This window comes from Siphateles boraxobius, unplaced genomic scaffold (genome assembly GCF_051911475.1).
Source record: "Siphateles boraxobius isolate OS27281-9 unplaced genomic scaffold, OSU_SipBor_1 48, whole genome shotgun sequence".
NCBI classification, from domain to species: Eukaryota; Metazoa; Chordata; class Actinopteri; order Cypriniformes; family Leuciscidae; genus Siphateles; species Siphateles boraxobius.
In genome coordinates this window covers 7,553,015-7,578,545 of record NW_027509119.1, presented here as the reverse complement: position 1 = coordinate 7,578,545, position 25,531 = coordinate 7,553,015, and the positions used below count along the sequence as shown (strand labels likewise).

Below are 25,531 nucleotides of genomic sequence, written 5' to 3'. Positions count from 1 at the left end.
AGCAAACCTTGAGCGGACAAACTACATTATATCTGGCTGCCCATCTGCGACTGGCAGACTCCAGACAATCCTATTGCACATCAGTAACCACTGCGGGTTATTGAATTAGACCATCTCCATTTTAAAGGGCAATCCTGTTTTCTGTAAGCAGCAGACGCGCCCAGATGGCTTGGGCCGCCACTCTCTAGCACTGTTTAATTCTTTAAAGGAAACCATCTCATTTGCGTTAAATGAAAAGCGTATCATGGCAGATTTTCAGGAATGACCATTTGTGAGTCATAATCTTTAAGCTGTTTATGTTGAACAGTTTAAGTAGTTCTCTACTCCATCTATTACATACAATCACATAATGCTGCAGCAGCATTGAGTTTATTTGTGGACTCCTCCTGGCAGAATTTAAGCTTATTGTTGTTGATTGACTTAATTCTTTAGTACTGGAATGATGAAGCACTCTAACTTGGCATTAACCATTTACAACTCTCAGAATACACATTATTGTTCTGTTTCATGTTTCATTATTGTTAAAATTATATGGAATTAAATCACCATAATTAACTTGCATATATATGGGCATTGTTTGCAGGCTGTGCTTGCACACATTGTGATTTTGATGGGTGGGTGGCTCTGTGAGTTTAGGGGTCTCGAATTTTCATCAGACATTCATGAAGAGGGAATCAAACATTATCAATCTCCCCAGCCAAACGCTCTCATGTTAATACATTAGGTGGGGGTGGGGCTATAGACACAGTGTCTGATCACTTCTGAAATTTGCATCCCTAAGTAAATAAGTAAATAAATCAAGTACAGGCAGTGAATGTGCTAATCAGGCAGGACGCGGTGGTTAGCGTGCTGCCGGGAAACTTTGCTCATGTAATATTCAGCAATGGGGGGTGAAAGGGCAGGCCAGAGTTATTGGTTTCAGTCCGGTTGCCCCCTTTAATCAATGCTGCCTGCATCCCTTTATTAAAATTATTAGCTCAGCAGTATCTCTCGCTATCATTGTATCTCCTTTATCGCCTGCTTGAAATTGTGGCGTGCTCATGGCTCTTTCCTTGCTCGGGGCAGCACTACCCTCAGAAAGTTCAGCTCCCATTTATTATTTCAGAGGCAGAGGACTGTTTTGAAACCAGGCTAAGCGTGGAAGTTATTGGATACTACGTTTATATACTGCATTTGGAGTACCAACATTGCTGCTATATTTAAGGCTTTGCAAATAATATAAACCAATTATTTGTATGTTGTGCATGTTTTTTATACACAAGTAAGTGCTTGCTGTAAAAATCGTATACACATCAACTAAATGCATGTAGAACATTCCCATGTTCTATTCATGCAGTGAGTTCTGTGTGTGGGATCTCTATAATGGAGGTCCTAAAACAGCGTGGCTAATATATTTTTGTAACCTTAAGTTCTTTCTGTGGGTGTGAGATGGATCATGTGCTGATGGCGGGTTTCACTGTGTCTAATTAGCAGCACAATGGAGCTTTTTTATCCATTATGTTATTCTGTTACTGCTCAGACCCAAAGTTAATTAAAAAAAAAGAAGAAATGTATGCAGGATTTAGAACATAGCAGACTTTGGGTGTTGTGTGTAAGGTCTAGATAAAAGATGGTAACTGGCTGATATGACAGGATAAAGCATTTGAGCTGCCTTATTAGTGCTTGTCTGAGGTATTGTTTACGTACCTAATCTAACCTAATGAGCACTCTGTCATTTTCCACCATTATATCTCACACTTTTGTTTCTCATCTAATCTACTATACTGCTCCCCACTCTCTATCACTCTATATATATGCACATTGATTCACCATTTTTAAAGATGCTTCTTAAGGCTCTTTAAATGTTCAGCATCGCAGGACTGAAAATTAGCTTGCATAGAAACAATGAAAGGAAAACATTAAAGGTGTCTATTATGTACTTTTTTACTCTCTGAGACATTATATGTTTCAAGCAGTGGGTTAATCCTGTCTCTTTTTCTATTTTTTCATCAGGCCTGGATGCGATGAACGCCTCATGTAGGCATCAGCATGGAAAGCTGTGAGTCTCCCGTGGTTTCTGGGACAGACGATGGGCTTGGCTCCTCCGCCATCTCCCAGCAGCAGCACCATCCACAACCCTGGAACGATCACCCTAACGCACAGGTCCCACCATTCAACCAGCCCTCTTCCTTGGAGCCCCTGTCTCTCTCTGCATCTCACTCAGCCCAGCTACGTAATCCCAGTAAAGCCTGCGAGGCTGTGAGAGAGCAGCAGAACCAAAACAGCGATAACTCCACTACCAGACGGCTGCACCCCAAAGGGTTAGAGGAGGAACAGGAGGGAGTGAGCTGTGGAGAGGAGGACGAAGATTTGGAAGACTTGGATGAAATGGAGATTGACAGCTGTTTTCCTAGTCTGCAGCCCTTCCCTGGTGTACCTATGGTGCCAAGTGGAGGGGGTATGCCCATGCTCATGCGGCAACAGCCCTCCCATCGGAGGGGAGCCACAGAGAGTGGGAGCGAAGAAGGAGAGGAAGAGGAGGAAGAGGAGAGTAGTGATGTGGAAAACCTGGCTGGAGAGATAGTATACCAGCCTGATGGCTCTGCCTACATTGTGGAAAGTCTCAGCCAGCTGATCCAAAGCGATGGGAGCATGGAACCAGGTCTGCTCCCCTCAAACTCTCTCCCCAGTGGGGGAAAGACAGGGGAGGCGGCTGGGACCTCTTCTTCAGTGTACCCTCAGATCATCAACACGTTCCATATAGCCTCGTCTTTCGGAAAATGGTTCGGCTCTTCAGACCAAGGTTTCACCAATACCTCAACCCTGGCAGGCCTCAGTCCTGTCCTGCACAGTTTCCGCGTCTTTGATGTGCGGCACAAAAGCAACAAAGATTACCTGAACAGCGATGGGTCTGCCAAGAAGTCCTGTGTATCCAAAGATGTTCCCAACAATGTGGATTTCTCCAAATTTGACGGCCTGGCCCTTTATGGCAAAGGCAAGCCCATCCTCATGTGTTTCCTCTGCAAGTTGTCTTTTGGCTACGCACGCTCCTTTGTCACTCATGCGGTCCATGACCATCGCATGACCCTGTGTGAGGATGAACGCAGGCTATTAGGCGACAAGCATGCATCAGCCATTATACAGGGCATCGGGAAAGACAAAGAGCCACTCGTTAGCTTCCTAGAACCAAAAAATAAGAACTCTCCTCCACCGCCTACCCTGGTACCCATAAATTCAGGCCAGAGCTTCTATGGCACGTTCAGTGGGGTTCATTTAGAAGGGGGTAGCAGTAATGAAGGAGGTGAGAGCCGCCTCAACAAAGACTCTGACTCGGGTCTCCAGCAACAAGGCCTCCTCACATTGGGGGGCCTTGGCAGCCCCAAACCATCCTCCCTTACGTCAACCCCAGGCCCAGCCAAAGACTCCAACACTCTGTCCAAGCCACAGGGTAGGAGAACAGAGGGGTCTGTGGGGAAAGAGGGGACTCATAGAAGGGAGGATGGGGATGCAGAAATCTGTGAAAGAAAGGTTCTCCTTCACAGTGAGGAGATGGCCTCAGAGGAAGAGGATGAGCTTCTTTTAGAAGAAGATGATGAAGATATGGAGGATGAAGGCACTGTAGTGGCCTGTAGTGGAAGTAGCAGCAGCGTTGGTGGATTTGTGGGGGAACTGGCTGTCTCAAACCAAAGCATTTCCAAATCTCCTTTATTAATGCCTAGTAGCGCTCTCCAGCCTTCTGCTTGTCTCTCGGCAGCCAGCCCTACACTTAGCAGCAAAGCCTCTGCTTCCATGTCATCCTCTTCTATCAGAGGGTCAGAGGATGTGATGGCTGCAGATGGTGGAGGGAGGACCTCAGAACTCCCTCTGAGCTTTAACTGCCAGGGGTCTACAGTCCCCTCGGCAATGGCGGCAATCGCCGGCAGAGGGGGTGAGGAGGATGGGGCTGCATGCTCCACTGCAAGCACGTCCTCCCCTTTAGCCTCCAATGTTGCTGCTGAGGAAAGTGCCAATCGAGATAGTGCCACAGCTCCTGAACCAAATGAATGCTCAGCAGAGGGAGATGAGGACAACGGTGCCGTCCTCCACCACCACCACCACCTTCACCACCATCACCACCCACACCCTTCGCCCAATGCCCACACACACCTCCATCACACAGCTGCTTGTGACATGTCAGGACTGAGTGAATGCACCCAGAACCATGGGGCTGGGGGCAGTGGAGGGAGTGGGGTGGAGTGCCCAAAATGTGATACTGTACTAGGGTCCTCTCGCTCATTGGGTGGCCATATGACCATGATGCACTCGCGGAATTCGTGTAAGACACTGAAGTGTCCAAAGTGCAACTGGCACTACAAATACCAGCAGACCTTGGAGGCCCACATGAAGGAGAAACACCCTGACTCTGGAGGCTCTTGTATGTACTGCAGCAGTGGGCAAAGTCACCCCCGCCTTGCCCGTGGGGAGAGCTACACTTGTGGCTACAAGCCCTTCCGCTGTGAGGTTTGCAACTATTCCACTACCACCAAAGGCAACCTAAGCATCCATATGCAGTCTGACAAGCATCTTAACAACATGCAGACGTTACAAAATGGAGGAACTATTCCAACAGCTGGTGAACAGGTGTATGGGCATGCGCCAGGTGGAGTGGTACCTGTCTCTTCTGCTACCCAAGCCAGCAGCCATCATCCTAGTCACCACCATCATCCAGCCCAGTCCTCCACCCACATGGCAGGGCCCTGTGGTGCCCCTTCACCTACCAAGCCAAAAAGCAAGCCCACCTGGCGGTGTGAAGTGTGTGACTATGAGACCAATGTAGCACGTAACCTGCGCATCCACATGACAAGTGAGAAACACATGCACAACATGATGCTGCTTCAGCAGAACATGACCCAAATGCAGCATGGCCGGCTTGGTCTAGGGGCCATGCCTTCACCCTCAGAGGCTGAGCTGTACCAATACTACTTGACCCAAAACATGAGCCTGCCACCAGGCCTTAAGATGGAGCCCTCTGGAGCTGATGCCCAGTTCTTGCTTGGCGGTTTTCATCTGGACCCCAACATGGCAGCTCTGGCCCCAGCACTAGGTGAGTTTAATGAGTTACAATTAACACATTGCAGTTCATGTGGGTTCAATTGGATCGCTGTCTCTTTTTTTAACTATTTATCTTCTTTTTTTTTGCACACAAATAAGAGCATTTCCTGTATACTTGGCTTAGAATTGAAACTATTAAAAATGTATCTTATATGGGTGAACATTTTCTTTTTCGGTTATATTTCTATTTCGTTCCCGCATGTAGAATTTGTAAACTCACTCTTGCTACATTTTTATCTCCACCTATACTAACACACAGCTACAAACACTTTAGTTCCCCAAGCTGACAGCTCTCTGTCTTTACCTGTTGCCTTCAGGGACACCTTCCTTGTTTAACATGCTCTCACTCTCTGAAACAACTGTTAAAAATGTGTGTGAGGGAAGCTAAGAGAAAAAAATAAAGAGGCACAAATAAGGCTGCTTTGTATTTGAAGGACAGCAAGTGTCAATATGCAGAGAGATAGGGGCCACTCAGCCAATAGCGTAGAAAACAAATTGTATGTGGTGGGAAATAAGTCTTTATGCTTTATGAATGGTTCACTCTTCCGTCTTTAACATGAGTAACGTCAATGAGGTGAAATATTTAGGCTGTTGTAAAGCATAATGAAAAAGCCAATCGCTGCACAGTACAATATTTTCAGTACAATATGTAGCTTTCTTGAGATAAAGGCATGACACAGACATCATGATAAGTCTAATGCCCTAAACAAGAAAAAATGTGTTTGTGTAAAGGCTAACAGATTAAAAAATTGATAAAAGAATAATAATAAACACATCTTGTGCATTAGATGTATGAGAATGCAGTTTTAATGTATTCAGGTTTTAGTGTATCCTAGCCATGCTGATTTAAGCTTCTACAACAGACACAGGCACACAGAGAAAAATAGTGAGTGAGCAAGTGGGAAAGACAGGCACACACATATTCTTAACACTCAAGCTTCAGTTTATTTTTCGCATCCTCTGTGTCATTCTATCTGGGTCACTTTCGCTGGGAAATTCCCCCTTTTGCTGCCCCTGTGTTTCTCGTGAAAGATAGTGTGACGGAGTAGACTGGGGCCGAGGGAATGTTCCTTGTGGCCCTGTCCTCTAGGCTCCTACTAAACATCACGGTTTTCATGTCAATACTATACAGCTACCACTGCATACAGAGTCGTCCTTTTTTCCTGCTTTTGTAATTGCCGCTATATACTTTACCATAGTAAAAAAAGGGGAAAGTAAAAGGGCCTAGTGAGGGTAATTCAGCACCACAGTGGAGAATTTGGCATTCCAGCTACAAGCCCACAATTTGCACAGACTTGTTTCAAACTGTTGCCAGTTCAAAGACACAAACAGGAATCGATTGCCATGACTAATAGTTTTTTTTTTTTTTTTTAAATCCTCCCTCTGCTAGCCATTTGTTTGGTTTTCCATTGAGGGAATGTTCAATTAACATTTTACAGGGAAGAAAAGACAGGACATAAGAAATGACAGAACATTATGAAATGTTAATTTAATAAACAATCTGGAATGTTCAGTGCACTTTCATTTATTTAAAATATTTAGATGTGTGCATAGAAGTGACAAATTACATCTCTGGACTCTGGTCATCATAATATATTATAATATTTTTTTCTTTTTTTTAGTAGAAATTGTAAATCCTTTTAGTTTAACGTTAACAGCGTTCTCCTAAACATTTTCCCTCTCTGCTCAAACATTGATATTGATTGACACAAGCAAAATATTCAAAATATTACAAGTTCATTACAAGACATGCTTAAGAGATTATGAAAGCCGAACATAACCTACACATTTACAGGTGTTTACATGAGAGGTTTATGGAAAGAAATGAAAATGGCTTTCATTGTCAGAGGTCTCTCTGTCCCTGCATTAAAAGCTGAAGGTAATAGTGAAATGGGCAGGCTGCATGCTGCCCCAATAAATAAAAGGAGCTGCTGGAATTCATTTAGTGTAAAGCCATACTGGTTCAGCGGGTGCGCTCAGTCTGGGCAGTGACAGATTGAAGATCAGCGAACTGAGGAAACAGCTTCTATGCATCTCTTGTCTCCAAATCTCAGCCTCTAGCCTCTTCCTCAAGCTGTTCTTAGATGCCTTGTGCTTCTGTTTTTGAAAATGTAATTTCTTTGGCTCCTACACCTTCTTTTCATTCCTTAAAAATACATGAATACATAAATTTGCAGACGCTCCGAGCAGGAGGGTGTTTGCATTGATTCCCAATCAGAAGTGAAATAACCAGTTCAACAAGGAAGATCTAATTTTTATATTATTATTTTTTGGTAAAAAGGGCTGTAGTTGATTTACAGTAATGTGTACTGGGAACTCTTTAGATTGCCAGTAATGATTGATTAACTTTATTTTTTGAGCCTCTCCTCACAGCCTCTGGAGTTGATTTAATGGCAGGGAAATGAATGTGCAGGACTGTGTAAATCCACACCTCCACTCTCTCGTTTCGCAGTCTTTCTCTGAGCTCTTCATCTTGATTTAATAAAATTATGTAAATAAATACACACATGCACATTATCCTAGAAAGAAAGTCCACTTTGAAAGGAAAGACAAACATGACTCTTTTTTAAAAAGGCTACACTATGCACCTTTTCCATGTTTCCCAGGACATTCTTCTATTGAGGAAGTTTAAATGAGTGGAGAAAATCAACACAGAGAAAATGCCCAACCCTCACTGTTACCTTAAGACTGTTCACTGATCACTTTTTGTATCTTCTACTTTCAGTTGGAGGTGACATTCCCATGGATGTACGCCTGGGTGGAGGACAGCTGGTCTCAGAGGAACTGATGACTTTGGGTGAAAGCCTATCCCAGACCAGCGACCCCTCCCTCAAACTCTTCCAATGTGCTGTGTGCAACCGCTTCAGTACCGACAACCTGGAGATACTGGGCCTGCACATGAGTGCAGAGCGCTCACTGCCAGAGGAGGAGTGGAGAGCGGTGGTGGGCGACTCTCACCAGTGCAAGCTGTGCCACTACACCACGCAGCTCAAGGCCAACTTCCAGCTGCACTGCAAGACTGACAAGCATGTACAGAAGTACCAGCTGGTGGCACACATCAAAGAGGGTGGCAAGGGCAATGAGTGGCGCCTCAAGTGCGTGGCCATTGGCAACCCTGTGCACCTCAAATGTAATGCCTGCGACTACTACACCAACAGCCTGGAAAAACTGAGGATGCACACAGTCAACTCCCGCCATGAGGCCAGTCTCAAACTGTACAAGGTGAGTAACTCTGGTAGTCCTATACTAACCAAGCAACATGCTTACAAGTTTCAAGTCATTTTTCTGTCTATACTGAAAGCAAAAATTAAGTTCAAAACTGCACTCTTCACAAAAAAAAATAAAAAAATGGTTCCAATAAGATTTCCATGTAGGTGGAGCTACCCAGTACAACACAACAACAAAATGCCTCATAGCGTCTTGTGGGAGATTAGGACAGAAACTCTGATCAACATGGTTAGGGCACAATGTTACACTATCCACAGGTTTTAAACACCTCTATTCTACTGTACGACTGAATCGACCAGCACTCTCCGTCTCTACCGTCGACTATGAGTGATGGCCCAGTGCAGTATATTAAGGCCTAATGCGCATGCAATGAAGAGGGGAGAACAGGGGCACTTAGAGGGAGGGAGGAACATGGCAGGTCAGTAGGGTGGGGAGAAGGGCAGCTGATGAAATTGCTGGAAGAGAGGATGAAGAAGTGTGAAGAGACAGAGGTTTGGTGCTAATACCGTTCGGAGTGGGAAGGGCAGAATCGCTCTCGACAGCCGTATTGATTTTCGCCGGACTTGGAGCTTCACCTTCTACACTAATCATTCCATAATAGCCCATGGATGAACACTCTCTGAACAAATGGCCATAAATCTAACAGGCCTGATTCCATTTAGGCACCTATCCTGTGTGTCTAGGAGCCCAACTCAGGCTGTGTTTAACCTAGACTGGCACAAGTGCACACAGGGACTTCTCTCCTTGATTCTTCCTTTCTTTCTATCTCTTGCTCTCACATGCTCAATTGGATACTGAATCAAGTTCCAGCCATTTTAGCAGCATATCACTATCCAAACCGACTTGACCTTTATTTACTCTCCTTTATCAAGTGTTTTACCTTTGGACAGTGAACAAAATATCAAAAATGTTATAACGTTTTATTCAGGGAACGTCTTTAAAGAAAAGATGCAACAGTAGTTGCAACCTACTTTGACTTAATTCTGAGTGAATCAGAATATTCAAAAAGAAAATAATATGTAGGGTGGGACATCATTGCCTATTAACCATACCAAACGTAGCCTAAAACAATTACCTTAGCCGACACCACCTTAGTGAAGACAGCTTAAAAGAAAAGTGATTTCAGAGGCAGGGGTATGTTATGATATTTTTATATAAAATACCTAGACTAGGTCCAGTTTACCATTGACTTCATTGCAAGTTTCCTATTTATAAACCCTTTACAGCCAGAGATATTCTAGCATTGTCAAGATTTGCCCTGGGCTGAGGGACTCTTGGTCAGCTGTTTCCCTCACAAACTAGTTTGTAATGGTAATTAGGGGAAGGCCAAAAAATCAGCTTCCTCTGCATCTGGAGATGAAAGCAGACAAGCCAGATCTGAGATTGTCTGCCATACTCAAGCTGGGACAAGCATTGAGCATATTTACAAATACCACAATGATTCAAATATGCAACACAAGACTCCTGACGTGCTTGGCTGACCTGTGGAGGCATTGCTATTGTCATGGGCCTCATATAGCTCCAGGCAGGATTTGAGACCAAGGGAACCAAGTTGAGTTTTAGCATCAATGGTAAGCAATAGCAGACAAATCTTATCTAGCCACTGACTGCAATGCATTGTGATGTATGGAGCTGTTTCTCTTGGAAATTCACCTCATACGTAGCATAATTAAGTCTACTGTTGGCACAAAAATGCTTGGAAGCACCATAATATTCCTTCCGCTGCCGGTGCTCCCTTTAAAGATGGAGAGCTAGCGGAGAAGAGGCTAGTCCACCTAACTGCAAATGTTCAATACTCTGTGGCAGATTAGAAATGTTCGACACATCCAAGCATGATAATTTGTAAGCTTTAAGCTGCTTAAAATGGTTCCTCAGCCCTAAAAGCCCCACTTATCCGAACAGAGGAAGAGAGAACAGAGTTGACTGACAACAGCATCAGCCTTGTAAGCAAGCAGCTTCCGTCAGTGGCGACAGGCCTACCTACAAACTAAGACATTTACAGTTTGAGTTATAGCTGTATTTCATGACATATAAATGTGATTAGAGGACGAAAAGCACATGTTGCTGCTGAGGTCTTGCTGTAGCATCGGTTTCTAACCCCAGAATGACACAGGCTTCACTTTGCAGTGAATTTATAGCCCTCATAGACATACTGACTGCCTGACATCAACAATATAATTTGCTAGCTCAGCTAAGCTGACTGTACAAGTAGTAACCCAGACCCCCCCACACGCACACTCACAAGCACACACACACACACACACACACACACACACACACACACACACACACACACACACACACACACACACACACACACACACACACACACACACACACACACACACACACACACACACACACACACACACACACACACACACACACACACACACACACACACACACACACACACAAAGAAATATGATACAAAGTGCAAACATTTTCGACCTCCTGCTGGGAGAAAATAAATTATCAAGTCAGCATAAACATGCCCTAAGATGTGGTAGATCCTTGGGACACTTTGCCCAAATCAAACTGGTTTGCATTAAACAGGCCCTTTGTGTGCACAGCTCCGTAAATTGGAGCCTGTAATTACTGGAATTAAAAAGGAAGGTTTAAACTGAAGGCTAAGCTGGATGGGATAATTTGAGAGTCTGTGGTATGCGGCACATATTAGGGCTTTCTAAAAATACACCTTCCCCCACCACCCCACGGATTGGAATGTTCCGAAAGCCTTTGGAAGTCTTGGGAGAATTGTCTTAACCGCATGGACCACTGCACAGCAGGGGTGATGCTTCCCGACTTTGGTGTCTGTGGTACTGGTCTGAGTTCCACTGGTTTCAGACACACCCATCAGTCAGTCTTGCACTCATCTCAGATGTACTTTTACCTTCCACTGTTCCCTCCACGTTCCCGCTCGCTGGCTGCTTTGTAGTGGTGAGAATGATGTCATGATGGTCACCCATAAGCATTTGCAGATGGGCCACACAACAACAATACCCAGGTCATCACAAAGCTTAGGCTTCTCAAGTTCTTAATTGTTGGTGGAACTTGCAATTTGCAAAATCAGAAATAGTTGCCACACATAGTTAATCTATGTATATTAAAGTGAATTTGAAATCAAGAGACTCTAATTGCTTTTTTCAGTACACATTCCAGATTTCATTGTGCACATTTGATCTGTGCACATTATTCCAATTAAAAAAATGTCTTCATAATCTATCATCAAAATGTAATAACTTACTCTGAAGCGACTTTTCCTTTTTGGCTAATATTACCGATCCCTCTTATTTTTCAGTACCATTCCTCCAACCACCTGTCATAAAGACACTTTACATCCCTGACAGTTACATTTTGTGCTCATTTGATGTGCCGTTTCACTTAGAAATACAGTACATCGTTACAGAAGTAAAATGAGTTGTACATGCCATTTCATGATGATTTTAAGGGTACATATACTCCATGATTACTCATGGCTCACCTTTCAATTTTCTCTAGCACCACTTTTATATACATAAGTATACACCACTACCCTGTAGTGTAGAGGACAAATTCACTCGATATGTGAGATCTTGTTCATGCTGAGCAAGCACGTCTCAGGTGCTGGGCTGCACTCATGTCAGTCTTCAGTTGGAGACTTGGTTCTCCGCTCCAGACAGGATGGAGAGAGGCAGGTCTTCCAGGCAGGCCTATCAAGCAAAGAGGAGGAGCTTCAGGCTGGCTACCTTCCTTGTCTCAGGGGCCGGTACAATCTGGGGTAATTGAGATTGATTGGATGTTATTTTTCCTCTTGCAAATGTAGTCCATTAGCTTGGCACATGCATAATCAGTTTAGAGCACAGTTAACTGAATGTAATCATGTTCTTCGGTGTCTGCTCGCACAAAATCCACTCCAGATGCCGCTTGCCGTGGAAAGAGAGGAAGAAAGTGCCGTCACTATCACATGGGGAATCTTTACCCAAGAAAGGCCTCATAACATTCACCCCTGCACCACCAGCACCAGTGTGCTGGTCTCGCTCCATTAAACACACAAACTATACAAACTGTGCTGCACATATTTACACACTCCCTGTACATGCACAGATATACACACCGACACACACATGCTCACACATTCTGTCATCTATTCACTATAGCCCAAAACTCCTACTAACAGAACCCTGTAGCACACGTTGATGTGTCTCAGCTATGCTAACAGCGCTTTGACTGCACTCTAAGCACAGCCCAGGATCCAGTAGAAAACGTCTGGATTTTTGACTCTCTCTACTTATTTTTCCCTTCAGTGCAATGCAACCGGTTCAGCTGGGGCGTGAGGAAGGAAAATGTCTACGCTCTAGAGAAAGCAAAGAAAAAACACAGTGAAATAAAACAGACAGTAATGCGTAGAAGGGGGATTAACCGTAGTAGCTATACCGAAAGGTATTAATGTGCTTCTCAGATATTGTTCTACCCTTTAAAACTGAATCCTGATCAATACGGCTTACCATCTCCATTAATAATTATTGTTTCTATCATGACTTATTCCCATCAGAGTAACTTACTCCAATCATCAAAAACAAATAGATTGAGAATACCCTGGCTCCAGCAAGATTTGTGTTTGTTTTTTATTATCAAATAAAAGTGCAGAGTAATTTCGAGTTAAAGTCGCAAGGGAGCATTTTACCACTATTGGTGCGGCCCGTGGTTATATCTTTCATCTGTGGACAGTGAAGCTTAACCTCTATGCCAGAGAGAGCGCCACACCCAAACTCCATAAGTCCCTCCAGACATCAGTTAGAGATGAGACGGAGTGAAAGATGATGTTGGTGGTGGTGGTGGTGGGGGGGGGGGGGGGGCGAGCAGGTCTGAGAGCGATAGAGAGAGAGAGGCGCTCGTTTAGATGGAGATACTCTGCTAATTATCATGGCTGGCCTGTGATTGTTCAGTAATAGTGCTCAGTGGGGAAAAAAGGTTTGCTGCTGTTCCAGGAAGGGCTGAGCTTTGATTTACCGGTAGTACCACGCTAATAAAGCGCCCATTCCATATCCAAAGAGCTTCTACTGAGACATTCGGACTCCCTCCAGTCAGTCCTTATCACATATATAAGTATCCCCAGGTTTATAATTAGGAGACTCTTTTAAATTTGTATATATCATATTTATGTCTATCATAAGATCTAGAATGATGTAGATCCATGTCAGCACAAGGTTGCCTATAGGGTGCTGAACTCTGCCTCACAGAAGCCAAACAGAGGCTAAGCTCCCTTTAAGACAAAAGGCAGAGGGCTTTTCTCCAGAAGAGGAGTTGAGTTTTGCTGAGAGAGCTGTCCGTTAGCGTGGGAGGAGCGTTATGTTGTGTGACATTAGTTTGTAGAGTAGTGGGCAGGCTTAAAGCTGTGTCTGGAAGTCTGCAGGAATTTCACAACAACTTCAGCCCCCACCTCAGAAAAGCCAGGCGCTGACCCATTGCACAGCTGCAGCTGATGATTATGCATGCATCTGCACCTATAAGTGTGTGTGTGTGTTCGTGCATGCATTCAATGGAGGGACCAGCAGCCAAACAGATACACATGGTAGGCCATAAACAGTTTTCATATGTTGTCCTATATTACAAAAGTTGTGAGAGAGGGACAGGGATATTTATACGGATTGCGAGAGAGAGCTTATCTCTTTTTAGAGAGGCTGAGAAGCTGATATTATTGTTGTAATAGCCGTTTGTTTTGATTTCTGCCCCCCCCCATCCCCGCCTCTCTCTCTTTAGGCAGCCAGACAAGAGCAACTAAGCAATGCTTCTGCCACTGCTGAAGGAAGCTGTTGATCCTATTATCTGCTGCCTGATCAGCACAAACAGGGGATTGGAGTCTGATGAGGGACAGGGGTGTGCACATGAATCAGAGAGTATGTTACACCACAGTAGGAAGACACAAGCTTGTGGTAGTTTGTAAGGTTTGTGTAGACATAGGCAGAAATTTAAACAAACCCTTAGCATTTGAAACTTTGCCATGTAATTGCTCTTGCAATGTTTTAGCCACAAACAATTGATCCATAAATTGTCTTGTTGGGTAGAGGTATCCTATACTTTTTTAAACAATCAGAATTAGTTTTTTTCTGGCGAACAATAGCGTTAAGAAACTACCCAGAACACCTTAGAACCTAACAAACATCTTTTCACGTCTTTGTTGTTATTGTGATTTATTCCCTCATTCACCTTATATTTGTGACTAACTCCGTCTGCGCTTCAACCGCCTGCATGTGTCTCGCTCTTTCCTCTTGCACATCTTTCTCGACTCTTTGTCTCCCTTAAATCTAATAAACAAGGCAAATACCCATTGTGCTCAAAACAAACCAGCATGGGTCACAAGCTGGTGGGTGGTCCCTCTCCGCTGCTCTCATCTTAAGGTTAAATAGCTTTAATCCAACCAGCCTGGAAAACTAAATATTTTTTCAGCCAAATCTTCCTTCTTCTTCCTTGTTTTCCCTCGATGTATGCAACCTTTCCTTCTGTAATGCTCTTTTTAGTACGCCGAAGATCTGTGTCTTATAAAAAACTTTAAACAATGGAATAGGATAAACAATGGAGGTCACTGTAAAGTTTAACAAAGAAAGTTCTTTAAAGGTAGTCACTCGCACCATCACGCTAAGTTATCTATTTTAAATTGATGAGAGGAGTTATCTTGAGTGCAATTATGCTGTCGAGCATTAAACATGTTCAGGACTGACCTGACTCCTTTTTTATGTAGTTATTTGACATTTAGTAGATGCTCTGAAGCTATTTAAAAGTTCACTTACTACAGCCACAATCCCCCTGGAGTTAAGTGGCTTGCTCAAGGGCACAATGTTGAATTACACCCCCGGGTTTGAAACTCTTGACTTTTACGTTCTTAATTCCCAGCCCAGACTTCTTTTAGGCAAATTTGCCTGTTTATAACATTCCTTAATCAATGTTTTATCTCAGTAGTGCCAGCCTCAGTCTTGTAAAATATATTATACAGTAGTTTTCTAGTTTATATTGCAATCTCAGCCGACATCCCTCCGATCAGAAGCTCCTCAGTTCTTCCCTCTACCTCCAACCCCTCTGACCTAATGAGATTGTATGTTTGCTCAGTCTTGAAAAATACACTTTATAAGCCTACTTTGATGAGATTGATGTATGTTTTTTAGTCTGTTTGTTTGCCAAATGTGAGTCAAATTAGTTAGAACAGATCCTTGAATGGCTTAGTCCCTGGATGGGTAATGCCGAACCTTCTTACAGAAAGTGACAAAAGTAGCAAGTTGGCAGGTATGTTTTCTTTGAGGCAGACTTTAGGTGAGCCTAAGGAAGTAAGAGAAAGTGTTGGAGAGAAAGACAGTGGGTGGTAAAGAGAGCAACAGGCAGGTTTACTGGTTCACCAGCATCAATACATCAGTGACTTAGCAACCAGATTAATGGCCTGTGAGTGACCCAGGCCGCAAGGCTCCTCTCGGTGCTTAGTGGAAGGCAGAGCGCTGGAAAACACACTGTGTTTAGCTTTGGGCTGCTGAAGAGAGTCTTGGGAGAAATAAATCCACACATGAAATGAGGCTTTGGACCTCACTGTTTTTCACTCACCCCTCATCACAGACAATGTCTCTCTTCTGAATATTCACAATGAAGTTCTGCTGAAATAAGGAAATCCACATCCTTCTAATGCTAGACAAGTTGGAGTGTTTACATGTGTGAGATCAAGGTCCACTCTACAGCAAGATAGTTCAGTGTGGAACAGATGGATGCTGGGACAAGGGTTTAGATCTTGCTAAAACAACCACTTATAATTTCCAGGCTGGTTTAGACTGGTTTATGACATTTATGTTCAGGTCCAGTTTGTGCCAACAAAGTGTAACAGTTGAAGTTGCTCAGTCAATTCGATTCAATTCAAATTTATTTGTATAGCGCTTTTCACAATACACATTGTCTCAAAGCAGCTTTACAGAAAGTGCATTTCGGAAATGTACATAGAAAAATACAGTCAGTTAATCATGTATTAATTTAGGGCATAACATATCGCCAGCGTTGAGTCGTCTCTTCACAGGCATCGAGTCGTCTCATCACAGGTGTTGGGGCATCTGAAGTCTCCGTGAGAGGCTGGATACAAACTGGAGCTGACGAACGCTATTTTAACAGCAGAAAGGCAGATGGGAAATAATTAGCATAGCTGATGTTCATAATGTTAATGCATTCGAACTGATTCAACAGTAGTATAAAAGGTAAGCATTAAGTGAATGCTTGGTTAAATAGATGCGTCTTTAAACTAGTTTTAAACTGGGACAGCGAGTCTGAGTCTCGAACAATATCAGGAAGGCTATTCCAGAGTTTAGGAGCTAAATGTGAGAACGCCCTCCCTCCTTTAGTGGACTTAGATATCCTAGGAATGACCAGAAGCCTCGAATTTAGTGATCTTATAGAGCATGCTGGTTTATGTTTGTAAGATACTGGTGCTGGTGGTAGCCATGCTGTTGTAAAATTGGTTTACCAAGAGAACCTTGCTGGTTGAGCTAGTTAAGAATCTTTGTGTAGGTCTAAAACTGCAGCCCAGGGTAAAACAAAAAATTAAGCCTGACTTCGCCCCACTGAGATGGACATTCATTGAGGTGTCTTATGCATCGCCTAATTGCCATGCACTGGAGCCCAAGGTTAGGACTGGAAGCTATAAATCTATCAGTGTTATGAGGGTGTTCTCACCAGATGCAGAATACAGATTTTCATCCCTTTGCAATTAAGCAGTTCAGCCTGAGGTGTCATATGGTTTTTATTTGGGGTCTCTGGAAAAAAATAATTTCACACCTTGTTTTCTCATCATGTGCTTTTATGCATGTAAAAAGGGGGTAAACCAAGAAAAGTGAAATGGAAAAAAATGGAAAATGGGATAAAGGTAATATGTAGAGATGATGGCTTGTTGCATTAAAAGGCAGAGATGTGAAGTCATCGGCATCAAAAAGTGACTCATTTAGAGTTCAGTACGTTGTCCCCAAATACTCGTTTTCTTTCTTTCTTTCTTTCTTTCTTTCTTTCTTTCTTTCTTTCTTTCTTTCTTTCTTTCTTTCTTTCTTTCTTTCTTTCTTTCTTTCTTTGTGTTCTAATGAAAAGAGGTTAGTGGGTAGACAGAGAATGTGAAGGCCAGAAACAGAGTGGTCAAGGAGTAGCACTACATTTTTTAAGGTCAAACTTTCATTGCAAGTTTACAACCCTTGCATTCTCTGCTTTCAAAATCTAGTCGCCCATATACAGGACTCCTAGTGTTTAAAATGCACAGTCACAGATATGTATCCCCACATTCTCTTTGAGGCTTTCTCTTTATAAAGCCCCTCCCACTGATGAGGTGAATTCTGAGGTCAGCCTCTCAGAGGTGCCTTATTTTACTAGCTGCAGCTGCTGAAAGTAGGGGAAACACTTTTGTTCTGTTGTTAAGTGGTTTCACACATTTGTGTATCATGAAGCATTTTTCAAACAGCAGTGCTGATTTATGAAGTGGAGATCTTGCCGCTGTGGGTGCAGAGATGGAACACAGAGACAGTAGAGGAACTCTTCAGCACACCCGCCACATTCCTCCACCCACTCCCCACAGGATCAACCAAACTCTCTCTCTCTCTCTCTCTCTCTCTCTCTCTCTCTCTCTCTCTCTCTCTCTCTCTCTCTCTGTCTCTCTCTCTCCCTCTCTCTCTCTCTCTCTCTCTCTCTCTCTCTCTCTCTCTCTCTCCCTCTCCCTCTCTCTCTCTCTCTCTCTCTCTCTCTCTCCCTCTCTCCCTCTCTCCCTCTCTCCCTCTCTCTCTCTCTCTCTCTCTCTCTCTCTCTCTCTCTCTCTCTCTCTCTTTCTTCATCCCCATAGCGTCACCACATTCAATCAACACCAGGCCTAAAATTAGGCTGCCGCAGACTTGATCGTTCGTTTGAGCGGGTTATGTCTGTCACTGTAAAATAATTTCCTTAATTTATACTCGTTAGGTTGAAATGGTCTTGTTCTGCTAATTTGAACCAGAAAGCTTGTCTTTGCTACTGAATAAACGAGGTCTCAGGGAGACGTTATATTTTTGCTACTAGAGAAGATTACTAGATCTTGGTATGCAAATGATTATTTAAATTATTGTTATATTACATTAAGTGCTGAGAGAAGAGAGGGAGTGTCATATTAATGAGTTATATGAAGCAGGCTTTATTAAATATTTGTTGATGTTGCAAAGGGAGCAGCATGTGTGTATTAATTCTGCACTGGCTTGTCCCAGTGGGTCCCTATATACACACATGCACATACATACACATGCTTCTAGAAATCACCTTCTATTAGAGCATCACATTCAAAGTTATACGATTTTCAGCTCTTGGTTGACCCTCAACCATTTTAAATATGGATTTTTGTTACTCTGCCTGCTATGAATAGGATATGCACTTTCCCTCTCTGTTCTTTCAATCTGAAATATAGCTTGTTCTCTTCCATTCCACCTTATTTCTGATCAGTTCCTTCATTTCTTTTTGTGGCTTGACTAATCTATCAAAACTTTCAAAATTACGGGCTGTAAAATTGCTGCCGTTTATTCGAAATCAGGTAAATAAAGCATGGTGTATGGAAGTGTTAGCCAAATTATTTCAAATCTCACTCAACATATGCTGGCCCTCATATTCAGGTCATTTTTTAAAATCATGAAAGCACAAAAATGTGCCTTATTGTTCAATCGTTCAACCGTTGTGTGACAGACAGGCCCTTTAAATTACTGAATAAGTAGATAGTGTCCTGTACTTAGTGTTGTTTTTACTTGTAGAATGAAATTTGAAGCAGGTTGTTTAAAATTTGAAATCAGTGCTCTCCTTTTTACAGAGAAGTCTAGTGGATTGTTCAGACACTAAAGCTTTACCTCTATGCCTGGGAAACTTAACTTTTAAATGATTTAACATGATGAAGCCATCTCCAAAAAGTCCGGGCTTTATATACAAAAATCAAACGCAATCTGCCATCTCTGATCAGAAGCAACAGCCATCAGAGCGAGGTTACGAAGGCTGAACAGGAAAAGCCATTAACTGCCAATCACTGCATCGATCTACAAGCCAGTCCACCACTACCATCACCACTGCCCCCCTTTTACTCACTTGCACTCCAGCACACACACAGCATTGCATATTTGTGTCCACATTGCATGTTGTCATCAAGCTTAACAAGACATAACTACGTATTGAACAGAATTTTTAAAAATCTGAGTCAGAGCCCTTTAATTTGTAATTCACTGTGGACTATTTCTGAAAAATGCTAGCCATTTTCATCCATTCTTTAAAAGCATTATTTTCATTCACCCAAAATATGGCTTCTCCATCCAAACTTGAGTCTTCAAAACAATTTGAATTGTTTTGAATTGTTTGGAAAAAAAAACAAAGCCACACATTGCTCAAGAAACCAGGCACGTGATGTATACAGCTTTGCATCAAACCAAGACCGTGCACAGCTGCCCCCTCATCAGCACTGGTCTCTGCGTTTTTGGATCCCGACATCAGATAAAATGGGAAAACTAATAGAGTTGGCAAAGGACTAAAGAAAAAAGGCGATTGATTTTTTTCCCCTCCTTTTTCAGTAGTGCCGTTAGAATGGAGGGTCTTTAGGAGAATATTTACCTACTTCCCAGCTTAATAGAGATGCTGTATATCAGAGGGTGATCAGGAGCAGAGGTCAGGCCTGGGGGGAGCAATTAAAACCTGTGCATCTGCCAGTGCGGGCCGTCCCATTGTGCACTGCGGGCCGAAACAGATAGATGTGCAGAGAGCAAGCAAAAAGGCAATAGTTACTGAGCACAGTCTCGTGTTATTTATTGAGCTTTACTGGATGAGACTCAGACCTCACCTTGGCTAGACCAAACCCTCACTGAGTTAGAGAGGCTTGCAAAAAATAGACCCACCTGTCCACTTTTCGTGTGATCTTTTCAGATATCTTCCTCTATCTCCTGCATATCTAGATTTCCTCTGCCCTCCCCTGGAGTGCCTTTGACCTGCGCTCCATGAACAGCCAATAAAGCTGGACAACGTAGTCATGATAGATGTGGCCTGGGGCCTGTGCTGTCTCACCCCACTGTTGTGGCGTCCTCGTCGACACATGAGCCGGGGGGAGGAGGAGGAGGAAGAGGGTGGAGGGAGTGGGATGGGGCGGCAAGGAAGAATAGAAGGCCAGGGATATAAACCAGACTAGCCATTTTCTCCCATCCAGCTCATAAATATTTGCATTGCTGATTTATAAACAGGCCATGCTAAGACAAGATCAAAGTTAACTGTATCGGTTATAGAAAAGCCTGGCTTCTCACAACACCACCCCGCACACCACGCTTATACCTATTAGAGTTTAAGGCCATACATCAACAAACGTATTGGCAGGGTATTAGATCAGCCCGCTCTCACTGAAAGGCTAATGGTGCCCCTGCTGAGCCTGTATGAGGCTCTGGCCACAGCACGAGAGACACATGGATTAGTTTAATTCCACGTCTTTGTGCTAATGAAACTGCATAGGCATGTTGAGCAACCCAGGTTGAGTTGCAGAATGCAGGTGGTGGTCAGGTTTCGAACTATGTGCTGTGATGTTATGTATAGCCTCGTTCGAAAGCAGGAGCATGGACACCAGAGACAGCGTGTATGGGAAGAGGACAGCAGACAGCTGCACGGGCTTCTCTAGGTATCCAGCCAGCCAGGCGACCTACACAAAGGGCAAGGTGGGGGTAGGCAGTTAAGGGTCAGTACTAGCGTGGGACTGGTGATGCCGGTCCACATGGTAAAGCTGTGACACCTAAACATATGTTTGCAAAGAGACATGGATGCACACACACCACAGTCGTTGTGGATGAGGGGTGTCCAGGCCCTGGTCACTCACACATTAATAAGTGCGCAAGCTGGCAGATGCGGTCGGCTTGGGGAGGAGGGCTCTTTGTTGACCTCTTTGGGAGGGTTAGAGAACTCCGTAATGGTAGAGAAAGAAAACCATTGTCCATGGAGATCTCCTCCTTTTGTCCTAAAATAGCTGAATAAATAGGGAATCCATCACCAGGACAGGGTGTGGCCTGGGTGCAAGAGCAGGGAGAACCACTGCTAAACAGCTTGTCTGAAGACATCTGAATATAAAACCAGGGTGACACACAGATAGCAAGCAGGACAAGACCCCCTCATGTAACTTTCAAGTTATCTTAACTAATTTTAATGTTACTTCTCTCCAGGGCAGAGAGACTATCTTGTGTACTGTAACAATACTGTTTATTTATCTGACATGTTTGCTTTTGCCACGACATCATTTTTTTTCTAATCAGCCCCAATCTTAACAAACTGGTTTCTAAAAACCTGCTGTCTCAGAAAGTCTACTATATTGCCAAACATCTGTCGGGCATCGTGGTGCAGACATTGGAGGATATGCAGCTACATTTGTGTCTGCATTCAGCTCCATTATAATAAAACTGCAATGTCTTTCTGGCCTGGCCAGCAGTTGTGCTATAATCTGCAGGTAGAGCCATGCGTAGAGCACTGCGAGTTTGTTATGCACCAACTTCAAAGATCTCCCACTGTATCAGAGAGCTGCTGCTGAACAGGCAGACGCGGCTTTGGTCTGGGAAGAGTTACTGAATTATTACTGATGCTTTGGGGGGTAACTGTCCGACCGCAGGTCTGGAGAATATTAATCATTTATTTGATTGTCCGTATGTGCTGATTAATCAATTTGAGGGAGATCTTCAGGATTAACTACCCTATTATTTCCTTGTAAGAACAGATAAGACTTTAAAATATCATGTACCATTTATCATGTATTTTTAGTCCTCTGCAGATGAAGGCGGGCGAAATAAAAACTGAGGTGAGATTAGGCAGAAGAGCAACAGAGGAAAATAGGGGGAGGGAGAAAGAAAGAGAGAGAGAGAGAGAGAACGATTCTTTAGATCCAACTAGGACAGAGCACAACAGATTTAACTGCTGCACTTCACAAGAGGTGCTGGATGAGTAGTGAGAACAGCTCATGTACTAGGCTTACATAACCAGACAGAGCCTTACTTTCAAAAGCAACATGTGAGGAGAAATCAGCATGTGGAGGATCAACAGGAAGTAGAAAACAATAGCACTCTGCACCTGTAACCACCTGACTGAGAGAAAGGCAGCGAAAGGTGGGGGTTGACGCCAATGAGCCAGTGAACCCGGGACCTGTCATAGGTGAGTGAGTTGTACTTGCTTGTGGCTGTGCATGATCAAACAATGGCATAGTTCCTGGGCGCACCACCCATGTTCGAATCCGCCCTATAAATTCTCTATCCGCTGGCTGCTTGATGTGTTATGTCATGTGGTAATTCCTTTGATTTCAACATACCTCCGTTTGTAAATACATGAGCCTCTTAAAGAGCTGTGGTTACTTTTACAAGCATTGCGCTCCCGGCGCTTTGGTGGAGAATGCAGGGAAGGGAGAAGGCGAGAGTGAGACACAGAGCTGGTTTAGAAACTGTATACGCTTCTCTCGTAGTGGCATTGCCAAGTGCACTTATGCCTCCAGCCGCTCATCGCGTATGCAGTTCAAAGTGAAGTGACACAGAAACTCGAGCCGGAGGAGGAATACTGGCCTCTGTTAGCAGCATGCTCAGGCCCAGTTATGCATTTTCTAGCAGTCTACCTGTTAGCACTTTGCACGCTGCGCCGTTGTCACCCTGCATCTGCAATGCTATTTGCATGGACAGCGAGTTCAAAATCAAAACAGGGTTGGGTTTGGTGCCAATTACTGCCATTCTGCCATATTTCATCACTTTTAAAAACCTCTCCTCTTCCTTTGACATTTAAGTGTGTCAGAGCTTCTTATTTTTTCTAGCACCTAAACTGGCTGCAAATCTCATAAGGAGGGCACTCTTCCACAACATTTAGTACATTAAAATCACAGGGCGGTTGCTTAATGCTATCCTATATATAACTAACTTTACATTAGCAATACAATACAAAGCTTTGCTATGCTGACGCAGTAGCAGTGCACAGAATTAAATGCCTTCAAATGGGCAGCAATGGCCGCAACCTCTTCAATGACACGATGACTGATGGCGTGAGCAAGTTATTTTGGGAATCGCATGCAGAGGTCCTTCAGAGGGCCCTGCACAGTATTTCCACAGCCCAGCAACACTGAAGCAATTGAGCTGCCTTTAGTTAGACCTGCACCTTTTTTGATTTTAGTGATAATGACCATATCTCAGCTGTAATTATGCTGGACTTGGAATGATGAGGGCTTAGGTTATCGATTCACTATTGATTACCCTGATCAATGAGAACTTTGTTTATTTTTTATGGAAAGTAAAGTTGTATTTCTTCTTTCCTTTACAAGCTAATGAGTTGGCACTGATGACAGATCCCATAAAGCGCTGTATGTTTTCAGCACCCATGTGAATTCTGCTTAAAGAGAGAAGAGTGAGATTATGGGATGGACAGGTGAGCCTCTGCCAAAGAGCTCCACTTTTCAACAGAAGTGCTCAGGCTCCTCTGGGCATAAGCTAGAGGCCAGGGTTTAAAAAAAGTTCTTGCTTCAAATTCATGTCTTGCTGAAGGTAAAAACATACACAGATTCAGGGGTATAATATTTTCATGGATTTCTTTGTCGTATACTTCTTTGATTGCTAAACATCCTGACAATACAGACATCTTATACTTTTGTAAACCAGCACAGAACAATGTGTATTCAAAATAGGACTATGTAATATAGTATGTTTTCAGTAGAGTCTAAGCTAGAACAGTCCTTTTATGAATGACAGATTTAACAACCCCACCATATATTTTGTTTCTCACAATAAAGAGGCACTGTATGTTTAGGTTAATGACATTAATTAACAAGTTAATTTGCTCAAATTAAGTGACAAGTACATTACAGCTCAGTATCCTAGGCTATTGGGACTTCAAATCTCTTTATGAAGTTAGTAGAAGTCAAAGCAATTGAGTAAAGGCAAATAAAGTATATCTTTAGAAACACAGAGAGAAAGCCACTAGAAATGGATAGGTGCTCAAAGTTTGTTACCTCTACATTGCCCTCAGACACTCAGAATGCTTATGTGCTATGCAAATAAGTTTCCCAAAGCAACCACCCCCGGCCCGCCCCCGCTTATTCATTTGCATGTTAAGAAGGTGAGAACTCTTAGGGCCTGTTGCGCCATTGTAGGCCCAACACAGCTTATAAAAGCCAGGCTCTTTAAGCTGAGCTTAAATATTTACTCTGGCACAGGGCCACGATCAGGCCCTCTCATTACACTAGTCCTGTGGGTGAAGGTGAAGCCGGGCGGATGAGAGGGGCAGAGCCTGGCAACTCAAACATTTCCCCATCGGAGACCAGTTCAAAGAATCCACGCTGCCGACTCCAGACTGCCCTTTGTGAATTTTAGAAAAGAAGAATAAGGAAGAGGGGAGCATTCTTACTGCCTTATAACCTAGCCTGGAGCATCAACCAATTATGTGGTAATGAAATATTCACGCAGACTAACAAGGAAAGCTGGAGGTGAAAGCTAGATAATACAAACCTGAAGAGTTAATACTGTGGGGTGTCCTTTTCATAACGTCTATGACTTTATTAGGAGAAGGTCTTCTTCACTTGGGTTGGATTTGGGTATTCGCTAATTTGTGGGTTATTGGTAAATGTTTGCCTTTTATTAACTCAGATGTTGATGATCATCATTCAGGATCCTTCCATACTTTTAGTTTTGCCCTGAGTCCTATGAAGCATTTGATATCTGTCCCAGAAGAATCTGGACGAAAAGTTTGATGTTTGCGGTGTTACATCAACCTCTTTAGATAAACAAAAATGAAGTTAGTCAGTCCCCAGTTTCAGTCAAGTTCAGACAGTTATTGTAACAATATTGCTACAATTGTATGTATTCTCATAACTACAACATGACTCATTTGGTATCTCCAACAGTGTTTTCTTTTATTTATTTGACTTTGTGAAATAGATGTAGTTATTTTTTCTGCAAGTATGTTTTTCTCACAAATCATTCTGTTCTTGCTAGAACACCAGAACAAGTCATGTGTTTTAAGCTAATATAACAAATAAGACATCATTGAACGGTCTAAGTACCTCTGAATGTCTCTCAATTGATTGTGTCTGTCTCCTGTCTGCATGCCCTGAGACATACACAGAATTCTTTCACTGTCCTTTCCCAATAATTATCAACATTGTCTCTTACCAAAACGGAGGGTTAGTTATGGGAAGCGCTCTGGAGGTTGCAGGGGGTAGGAGGATCTCTACAGGTCCTAAGCTGCACTCCTAAATTTCCAGATGGCA

The 25,531-nt window shown here is 43.2% G+C and overlaps 1 protein-coding gene across 6 annotated transcripts in view; it reads left to right on the top strand.

Moving 5' to 3' along the window:
• The window catches only part of zfhx3b (zinc finger homeobox 3b), a 240,994-nt gene that overhangs the window by 143,783 nt on the left and 71,680 nt on the right, over positions 1-25,531 (top strand). For all 6 annotated transcript variants that reach the window (XM_077201829.1, XM_077201832.1, XM_077201831.1 and 3 more), the window contains 2 exons: positions 1,993-5,062; positions 7,796-8,292. In XM_077201829.1, the coding sequence (XP_077057944.1) occupies positions 2,029-5,062; positions 7,796-8,292 (3,531 nt within the window). In that variant the 5' untranslated portion in view covers positions 1,993-2,028. The remainder of the gene's footprint in view (positions 1-1,992; positions 5,063-7,795; positions 8,293-25,531) is intronic.